The sequence below is a fragment of the Carex rostrata genome, chromosome 26 (genome assembly GCF_964058835.1).
Source record: "Carex rostrata chromosome 26, lpCarRost1.2, whole genome shotgun sequence".
NCBI lineage: Eukaryota > Viridiplantae > Streptophyta > Magnoliopsida > Poales > Cyperaceae > Carex > Carex rostrata.
Genome location: NC_135943.1, coordinates 1,616,369 through 1,627,507, shown reverse-complemented (window position 1 = coordinate 1,627,507; position 11,139 = coordinate 1,616,369). Strand labels below are relative to the sequence as shown.

Here is an 11,139-nt window from a genome sequence, read left to right as displayed (position 1 = left end):
AATATATATTAGAATCGGTTATTCTATAGAACCAATCCAGATAAGAGCCTATTAGGATCGGTTATATTAAACAACCGATCCTAATAGTTACTATTTGGATCGGTTGATTAAACAACCGCTCCAAATAGTATCTATTAGGATCGGTTAAAGAACCGATCCAGATTATTGTAGTATTAGTATCGCCTTGATTAAGATCGGTTAAAATCCGATACTAATGTGTGTAAATAGCCGATCCTAATTCCAGTTTTTCCACTGGTGCCAACTATTTAATAACCTTGTTATTATAACAAAGGATTTCTCATATCTTGATTTCGAACCCATGACCTCTCACATAAAGACTATGTACCTTTTATCACTAGATCAAATGCTAGTTCTCCACTAACTGTATTGTTATTCCGAGTTCATGATAGAACAATACCATGCTATTCAATTTATGGATCATCCAATCTAAAAATAGGTCCAATCGACTTGCAATTGCTAGCATTATTTAAGATGAGTTTTCGGTGTAAATCGATATTGGATAAAATCTAAGCTGGATTTAATTTATATATAGTTCTTCAAGTTAAAATCAACTCGTGGGAAATTGGGAAAAAAAACATTTGAATAAGTTGATGTGAAAATTTGAAATGCAAAATTTTGACAAATTTTATCAACTTTTGAGGGGGGTTTTTTTTTTTCTATTGTATCTAGATTTGCATACAAAAAGTATGATTCTGTAATGCATACCTAAAGCTGGGCGGGTTTAGCTACTCCAATGGAAACAGTTAGACAAAATAGGGGATCCATTTTCTAGAGTTGTTACCAAAGTTTTTTTTTTTTTATGCAACTTCTTTCCTTTCCTTTATTTTTATTTTTTATGTATGTTCATGGTAGTCTATCATCCAACTTGCAAGCTTAACATGGCATTTCCAATAATCCAATCCTTAGAACAAGAAGTAAATAACGAATGTGCGTCTTTCTGAGGCCTGCTTTAGGTAAATCAATTTTTAATTGGGCCAATAAATTTGGGCTTGATATGGCGACGGTCTGAGGAATCTACTCCTATAACACAAATGTTTTCCCAAGGAGTCCTGGCCAGAGCCCAGATTCACCTGAATTGTGTTGGTAACAAAAATATATACCACTATCCATCTCATCACTTGGAGCGTAGGTTCAATGAGGAGTTGAGGACCTATTTAAGAATTGATTCGATAGATTTCAAGACCATTATATTTATTTTAAAATCCGTACATATCTGTTTTAATTTTCGTGTGTACATATCTTAAAACGGTACTCATCATTATATGTAAGTGCCTCTATCTATCCGTGAAATTAATGACTTCATATCACCTAAGATATTTTTGTTTAGATCCGGACCATTCGATCAGAATTTGTATGAATATTAAAAGGGGTCCGCGCATTTTACCTCGGACTGAATTGATCCGAACTTTGATCAAGCGGTGTGGATCTAAACAGAAATATTACGTTACCTCAGATTACCACAATTCTTCTATAATGGTACAAAAACAAATTAATGATTATGTTGAGCTAAATAACACCATTTTATTCTGGTTGTTATGCTGGTGATTACCCCTTTTGTAATTATGTTTTCCGGTTAATGGAAAATGGGCTTTTGCCTTTTTTTTTAAAAAAAAAAACACCATTTTATTCTCCTATAGTAGCTATTTCCCTCCATATACCTTCCAACTCTTTTTTCAGAAAAGGCAAATACATAATCTTTTTGAAGCGCCTTTGAAACCGAACTACGTACTTCTTTTCTCGTAACATTTTTTTTTTAATTATTTCCTTGTAAGGCAGACTAGATCAAATCAAAATTTCTAATTTGATGGAGTATGGTTTCTCTCTTGTTTTGCAAAACGAGGTCAATAGAATTAATTAATACAGACCGCTCCAATAATAATTAGAAGAATTATTTTTCTACCCGCGCTACAGTACCCGAACTTAAAAAAATAATGTGTTATGATCCTCACTAATTATTATTCCAAAAATATATTATATAGTTTCAATTAATTATTATTCTAAAATCCCAGCAGTACTCTTTCTCTATGGTCCCTACTAATTATATGGTTCTCCTTTCAAAGTCCCGGCACTAATTCCGCATCAATCTTTCTCTAACAAAAATAGTTGATCTCATAAAAATAAATACTTAAATGCATAAATATAAATACTTTATGTGTCTAAATATTAATACTTTCTGTGTCATATATAAAAAATACTTATATATTTATACCTTCGTAGATGTAAATACTTAGAAGATAAGATATTAGCACTTAAAAAAGTAAGATGTTAATACTTTGATGCGTAACTTGTTATGATAATCTATTTTCGAGTTCCCCAATCATTCCCGCATCAACTTTCCTTTAATAAACAACAGATTGTGGAGTTTTTGTAGTTCTCATAGGAAGTTATATTTATACATTTAATTTTCGGTAGTCCCCGGGTACTGTAGCGCGAGTACTGTGCGGGTACTGTAGCGCGGGTACAGAGCGGGTACTGTAGCACGGGTATTGTTATCTTGGTGCTACATAATCCACACAATAAATAATTGTTCACATCATAAATATAAATACTTCTGTACATAGGTATAAATACTTCCGTTCATAGGTATTAATATTTAGGAAAAATATTTCGAATTGTGCAGTTAAATTTTAATATTTAATTTTCGGTGGTCCCCCTGCGGGTACAGTGCGGGTACTGTAACACGGGTACTATTATCAGCTCCCTAATAATTAATAAGTGAAACAGTGGCGTCTTATACATAATAAATAAATGAACATAAACAATTGTCAGTTAAAGTCTTTTATCCATGCTTATTTTAACATAATAGTATTTTATAGTACGAATCAATCCGTCGTTATGCATAGTATTATAGCCTCACTCAATTCAAATTTACATGGAGTTCGTACTTATCAGAATCATACAGAATTGACAGTTGGCACAATTGGAGTTGGTGGATGAACTAAAAAAAGTAAAATCAGGTCAAGTTTCAATTAATTTCATCACACTCCCTAGACAGAATTTGGTCCCAATTCATTAAGGATTTCACTAGATATGATCTGCTTACCAGCATATAAAAAAAACAAATCTAACCTACCAAACTTTGATTCCGTTGAACATAAATGGAAAATTCTTGTTCCATCCTAGACAGAATTTGGTCCCAATTCAGTGCAAATAAGTTGCTTCTAGCTAGTAGACAAGGTATATACGCGGCATATACCTATTAAAATTTGGGTTCTATCAATTCTTCCTATTTGTAATTTCTTTTTCTTTTTTTAATATCAGGAAAACGAGTTCTCATCAACTTTTGGACAGGTATTGTTATCTTGGTGCTACATAATCCACACAATAAATAATTGTTCATGTTATAAGTATAAATACTTCTGTACATAGGTATAAATACTTCCATTCATAGGTATTAATATTTAGGAAAAAATATTTCGAATTGTGCAGTTAAATTTTAATATTTAATTTTCGGTGGTCCCCCTGCGGGTACAGTGCGGGTACTGTAGCACGGATACTATTATCAGCTCCCTAATAATTAATAAGTGAAACAGTGGCGTCTTATACATAATAAATAAATGAACATAAACAATTGTCAGTTAAAGTCTTTTATCCGTGCTTATTTTAACATAATACTATTTTATAGCACGAATCAATCCGTCGTTATGCATAGTATTATAGCCTCACTCAATTCAAATTTACATGGAGTTCATACTTATCAGAATCATACAGAATTGACAGCTGGCACAATTGGAGTTGGTGAATGAACTATTAAAATTTGGTCCCAATTCAGTGCAAATAAGTTGCTTCTAGCTAGTAGCCTAGTAGACAAGGTATATACGCGGCATATACCTATTAAAATTTGGGTTCTATCAATTCTTCCTATTTGTAATTTCTTTTTCTTTTTTTAATATCAGGAAAACGAGTCCTCACCAACTTTAGGACTTGGAACGGATTTAATTGGGGCTGTCCACTTTATACGAGGAAGTGGTTTTTTTTTTTTTTTTAATAAAAGTCAAATTCGATAACTGTTTAAATTATTACCAAAATCTCACACCAACCCTGATCTTAAATTATTAACATTAATTTAAGTCTTTTGACTTGCATAATTAATGGCCACGGTCAGCATTCCAAAAAAATAAAATAAAAGACTATGTATAATTCTTGAAGAAGTATTGGCAGATAAATGTCAATAACGATAGTGAATTTGTTAATAGCTTGGATAATGCTTGACAGTAACTGTCAAGGTGATATTACAGAATAATTAAATGTCCCTTGGATGATAATGCTTGACAGTACCTAGGATGATATACATTTAATAAGAGGTCCCTAAAGCATTTATTTACCGAATGATTCTTCGCTAGCTGATCGTACCAGCTAATTAAGAATCACTCTTTCTTGCATGTATCCACAAGAAATCTCATTGTCAGGTTTCAAATATATGACCTTCTACATAAAGAGCATGGTTTTTTTACCACTAGATCAAAGATTGATTCTAAAAAAATTTAGATCTTGCTGTAGTATTAACAAAAGAGTTCATGCTCTTGTTTTTAATAATTAGTAAGTTCTTTCTAGACCAACAATTATAAGAAAATATAATTTTCTGCATAATACTTAGACAAAATAAAGCAGAGTAAGGACTGAAAACATAAATTGGTCATTGTATTGATTGAATTTTTTTTTTTTAACAGAGTTTACATATGTTTCATGTTTATATATGTTAATTAGCCATTGCTTTTTTTCTAATTACAAAAGAGTCTTTTACATTTCCAAATACAGCTCAATTTCAAATTTGAGTCCGAGCGAATGGGGCATCAAACCCAAATTATTCCCTTGTTATGCTTATCAAATTCACATGTACCGGAAAGAAAGGAACAGCGACAACTTACGGAGCCCAAGCGAAAATGAAAAAGAGAAATAGCAAACCTAGCTGCCACTCCCACACCCTCCCTCCTCACTTCTCAATTCTTTCTCTTTCACTCCTTTCGGGCCTCACCTTCGAAATAATGATACTCTCTCCCTTCTCTCGTCTCTAGTTCCTCGAATGGAGAGGAGAATGAGAGAGAGGGGATGGACCGAGCCAAGAGTGTGGTATCGTCAGAGATCAGAGTCAAGAGTGCATACCGTCGAAGCGTCGTAGCTATCGGACGAAAGCAGATCAGGTCGTGGAGCGACATGAATAATGAAATAATAGAGTGTTTAAGAGTATAGATAAGTAGGATTAGTTTATTATAGTAGTTTAGATGTTATTTTAAGAATAAATGAGTTTAAATCTAGCAAGGAGTGTCATTTGATTCATTATAATACGTTTTTATTAATGAAATTGTTAATAAACATTAAAGAAACTTACCTTCAAAAAAAATTCACATGTATCAGTTGTATATTCCTAAATTACAGGGTTATATTTGTAAGGTTGCGGATTGCAAAGATCCTAATTGAATTGGGTTTGGATTTGACTATCTTCAATATATGTTGATATTAATAACTGATGAAACAATTACAAACACTCGAACTAATGCAGGGATAGCAATTAGAAGCACATTTTAAAAGTACTAATTATTACATCTATGCTTCCATCCCGCATGTAAGAATGCAAAAAGAATTCCACATTCCCGGGCACCTGATGGAATCAGGTCAGTTAAAGCGGAGCCAAAATCCTATTCGAGTCTATTGGAATATAGGGGTTCGCTTTAATTTTAAGTTTTTTTGCTACTTTAAATTAAACAGACGGTGAACTAAAAAATTGAGATTGGAGGAGGCTTGAACATTCAAATATAAGAGTAAAGCTAGGGTGTAATGTGCTTATCGAGAGGGTTTGGTGAGCACAATTCTAAAAATATATCGGATCAACTTCAAACGTCAAATCCAAACCGTTGAAATCTATGTATTTCACGAGTGATACATGTATATGCAAAATTTTGAAATTTTTTATTTTATTTGTTTCAAAGTCAAATGGTGAAAGAAATGATAAAAATTGAATATAGAAAACAACTTATAAATTAACTTATAGTTTATTTATTTAACCACTTGACCTCGTAGTAAATAAATTCGAAACTTTCAAAAAAATTCATATACATGCATCACTCATGAAGTACTTTTAGAGTTATGGTCACCAAATTCTCTTAGTAAGCACATCACATTCTAGCTTTGCTCCAAATATAATATAACTTTATTTTTTATTAGGGGGTTAAAAGATATTAAAATGCATATAAAGTTTTCAAAATTAATTAATGGCCACAATTACAAATTTGAATTTATAAGAGGGAGGGCTTAGCACCCTTCTCTCAACACTGCCTTCCGCCTCTGTAAATGGTCCGGATCTAACCTGACAAGGTCAGGTACCTTATCTGATCTGAATTTGCAAAGTATAATAAATATATAAAATAGTATGTGCTACCAAACTTACGTAAAAGTTGTCTAATCCCATATAACAATCTATAGGGCCTGTTCGGATGTAATCCCGAAAATATTGTTCACGTGGAAAAAAAAAATTCACTCAGACTGAATTTTTTTTTTCCACGTGAACAGTAAATTTCAGTTCAAACTTTTTTTATTTCCGTTCCTATTTCCATTCCCACTGTGCAGCCGAACAGGCCTAAAATAGAGAAAGCGATGAAACTAAAAGGTGATGATGAGTTGGCTAACCGTATTACACGGCATGCAGATCAGTTATTATCAAGAATTATAAATTTAAATTTCTATACCAGTACTGGTAAAAAGCTGAACTGTTTTTTTTTTTTTAAGGTTAGACGACATTATGCCACTAATAATATTATTAAATAAAAAAAGTATTTACAAAGAGTTACATTACACTCAGACTCTGGCACCTCTAATTAATTACAAGCTATCATCTTGTAAAAAGCTTAACTGGTAGTGTTGCTCAATTCAAATTCGATTCATAGGTAATTTTCACTGCAAATGATTATAATATTCATGCATAAATTGATAGTTTTAAAAGTTTGGAGCCTGTTCGACAAGTGTGAAAATGAGGAATAGATGTTTTATTCCCGCCAAATAAGAAAAGAATTGAGTGGAATTGGATTTGAATTTTTGTAGTCAAACTTCTGTTTTTTACAACTAGGTCCCTTCTCTATTTCTTTATGAACCAATATTCTGTTCCATGGACATGGTGAAACAGAGGAATTGATGTTTTTCAATATATGGATCGAAGTGGCTCATTTACCGGGAATTTGGGTATATATATTATTGCTTTTCATCACATCTTTTCGTGTTGGTTTTTACAGTACTAGTCAGCGTTGTGTTACTTATTTATTACAGAACAAGTATTAATTGAAGGGTTGAGTTTACCAGCTCCTAAAAATTGAACTGTTAATGATGTAAACTTGCACAAAGTTTACAAAGTTGGCTGACCTAGGGGAATTTTTTTATAAACCATAATTAGAAAAAGATTTTTATGAAACCAACATGATTATTTTATTTTTTTTACAAAAATCATAAAAATTGAAATGTCATTTTGGTCCCGTACGTGTTTTTTTTTTGGGACCGAATTGTCATTTCGGTCCCAGCCATTTTAGCAGATTTCGAGAAAAAAATACATTGAAAAATTGTAAAAATACCTGAGATCGAATTGCCATTCGGTCCCAAAAAAAAAAAATTCAGAACCGAAATGTCATTTTGGTTCTTATGATTTTTGTAAAAAAAAAAAAAAAAGTAAGTTTCACATAAATCTTTTTTCTAATTATGGTTTATAAAAAAAGTTCGACCAAGGGTTTGAGTATATATCATAGTATCATGATTGGTTACACAAACAGAATTGTATTTTCTTAATCAGGAAGATCTTGCTAGATCAATTAGTTATGAAAACGAAGCAGATTGGTCAAATGTCTCTTTAAGCATGCAAACTAAAATTAAGTAAATTAAATAACTGATAAAAGAACAATGCAATGCACAACTATGAAGAAAAATATTGCGCTTTTATCAGTGAAAACGAAGCAGATTGGTCAACTGCCTCTTTCAGCATGCAAACTAAAGTTAAGTAAATGATAAAACAACAATGTAATGAACAAACAATAATGAAAAAAACATAGACTCGTACGAACTATTATCAACCAAATCCAAATCCATTGATTACCACCTTACACCTTCCTCCCAGTATTTATTGCTTATTATTTGTTTTATTTATTGGAACAAAGAAACAATGTACAGCCATGTTATATGAAAATAAGGAAGAATATCAAACAAAGCATTACATAAAAGAGAGAGAATAGCAGTAGTGCAGTAGTGCAGTACATATATAGGCATGCACATGTATATTAATCGAGGGAATAGCAGTACATTTTAAAACTATCAAGATTATCTTTGAACATCGGCACAATTGCATCAATGCTTCCATCTCCGAAGTAAGAAGGGAGAAGGAACAACATTCCTTCAGTAGCAAAGTATGTAGGCATGAAATAGTGTGGGCTGCCGCAGCCAAAATCCAAATCAAAGAATGGAAATGTTAACCAACTATCCACCTCCAAGTCAGGGCTCAAAGTTACCTTGTTCATATCAGCGGTGCTAACCAATCCCTCTTTACTGACGATGTCAGAGTTCGCAAAGTCTATGAATGACTTGAAGTAACTGTCGTTTACCTTTACCACCTCAGCACGTATCAGTTCTACTGCGTAACGGAGTGGTCGGTTAATGAGCTCTCTAACTTTAGAGCGAGGGAAAGCCCACAAAACAAGGTTGCCAAAATACTCGTTTGGCACCTTTGGATCCATTCGCATGCGTCCATTCACCGATATGCGTATTTGGGTAGTCTTGTGGCCGTGAAGGCCACGTGCTTTGGTTATGACCCTCCAGAGATGAGCTAATGTGGTCTCAAATCTACTATAGGGTTTTGGGACCCCGGTCGAGGCCGTAGCCCTGAGCTTGTTGATGAAGTCATTGGTGAAATGTACCTTGTGGATTACTATTTCTTCTTCATTTGATTCGTTATCAGTAATTGGCATAGTTTTTGCATATTTGTTGTTCATGTACTCGATATTGCGATGATCATATTGTATAAGAGGTAGCTCACGGGGTTTGAATATGGTATCACGTGTGCACAAAGGGATTGGATCAATGGCAAGACCTCTAGTTGCAAGACCCCATGCAACAAGAAAGTTACTGGTGGCATGTCCGTCTGCGACTAGGTGGTGAGCTGTGAAACCGACAACCATGGATCCACACGTGAAACGTGTGAGTTGCACTTGCACCAGCTCCTCTACACCGTAGAGGCCCGGGTGCATGCTCTGAATTTCTTTGGTTGGTTTAGAAGGAAGCACATTGCTGAGCTTAGAGTCGACCGTGGCCTCGACAAAACGAACACCCTGGTCATTGAGGAAAATGACCAAATTGCCCTCTGCATCCTCACCAAGCCTTCCAGCCCACTCACGGTACTCTGCAAGGACCTTAGAGAGTCCCTTCTCAATGGCAATGTTAGGAGGAGTTGGAGGGTTGAAGGCATAGATAACTGCAATGTGTGTGTTGAAGGTAACCTTATCAAAAACACTCAAAGGAACATGTTGGTTTGTGCTAGGTGTACTGCCATTGTAGGTTGGCTTGACAACCCTAGAACTTTCTATGGTGATCTTCATGTATTATTTTGGTGGTGGATTGTAAATTAAGACCTAATATGCAACAACTTTTTTAATTTAGCTGCTGGTCTTCTTTATTGTCTTTCCTCCATGGATCAGCTGGGTCCTTATATAGGGAAGGGGCTTAGGATGGGGTAGCTTTGGCACCTAATCAATTCGTGTATGCAAAGTTATCTTTAGGTTGCACTATAGCTAGTCAGCAGGATTGTAGTAAGACTACACATTATCAATTTTTTGTATCAAGCTGTTACTCTGTACTAATTTGGAGTAGTTGATCTCAATAAATTGATTGAATATTATATATTGCTGTACCTGTACTACAGTGGACTTCTATTTAATTTGTTGTACTAGGTTGGAGTACGTAGCTGAATTTGAATACAACTGAAACCAATAACTAAACATCCACCATCTCTCAAAGTAACCGGTACTCACTCTCATCCTCTTGGTTTATTTAATATACAAGGTACGGTTTATAATTTGTTAATTTATTTAAATGCCAATTAACAAAATAATAATGGAGGTGAAAGTTGGGTTTAATACTATTTATTCATTAATAATATATTGTGCCTCTAAATTAAATGACAAAATTAAGTAAAATAGCTGTATCTGCTTCATTATATTTCTTACTCTTTTTGGTGTTTTGCAATCAAATCTTAATTAGATCGGGTAGAAGATCAGGACACAATGTAATACAATACATTGTGTTTGTTTGATGACAAATTGACAATTAATTTATGCTAAATATAATCAGAGTAGGGTTCAAACATGCAAATACCTACGTATCATTCATTGCACCAAATCAGGTGCCCTGCAGCAATCAATATTAAAAAATTAGCAAGGTGATCGATGGCTTGCAACTTATTGCACTAAACACAAAAAAGTTTATTGTCAGGAGTGGTGTGTACATAGGATTATGAAATATCATCACTTTTGAGAAACAAGCAACAAAATATTAGGCCTAATTTGGTGCCCCATTTTTAATATCTAGGTTGGATAAACATGTATCTACTAATACTAAATAAAAAAAATTACAAGTCTGATTAACCATGCATTGAACTTCTTAGCAGAAATAAGCTACAGAGAAAATTGTATTCATTCTGCACAAGATTCTGCGAAATACTTAAACAATGGAATTTCTTCTTTGGATTCATTCTGCACAAGATCACATCCCTAGATTACGGTTTTTAAGAGGAACGTCCTTCGTTTGGTTTAATTTTTGTCGGTACCAGTATAAACTGTCCAGGATATACGCTCAGTATATAGCTAAATAATCCTCAACACACTTTCTAATTTCCTTTTCTTTCTTCTAGAATATTAATTCTGCGATGAAACTGGCCTTATTTGTTAATTCACTTATGGTTGGTACAGCTATACTAAATGCTAATTAAAGATACATATTGATTAAAAACCAATTTTTTTATTTATATCCAAAAAAAAAAATTTAAATAACCCAAAAGGAGCTGTATTTTCAAAAGTATCCTAACCAGAAATTTTTTTTTCTAAAACTCATGTCTAAAACCGGGAAAAAAATTCTGATATCCCAATTCCGAAAAAA

General features: G+C 33.5%; 1 protein-coding gene across 1 annotated transcript; it reads right to left on the bottom strand.

Moving 5' to 3' along the window:
• Positions 1 to 8,260: 8,260 nt before the first annotated feature.
• Positions 8,261 to 9,584, bottom strand: LOC144544684 (agmatine coumaroyltransferase-2-like). Its single transcript, XM_078293239.1, has one exon. It carries the CDS (start codon positions 9,582 to 9,584, stop codon positions 8,274 to 8,276), a length of 1,311 nt encoding a protein of 436 aa, XP_078149365.1. The 3' UTR covers positions 8,261 to 8,273.
• Positions 9,585 to 11,139: the final 1,555 nt, after the last annotated feature.

Coding starts and splice junctions, on each gene's coding strand:
- LOC144544684 (XM_078293239.1), bottom strand. CDS start 9,584: ATGAAGATCACCATAGAAAGTTCTAGGGTTGTCAAGCCAACCTACAAT.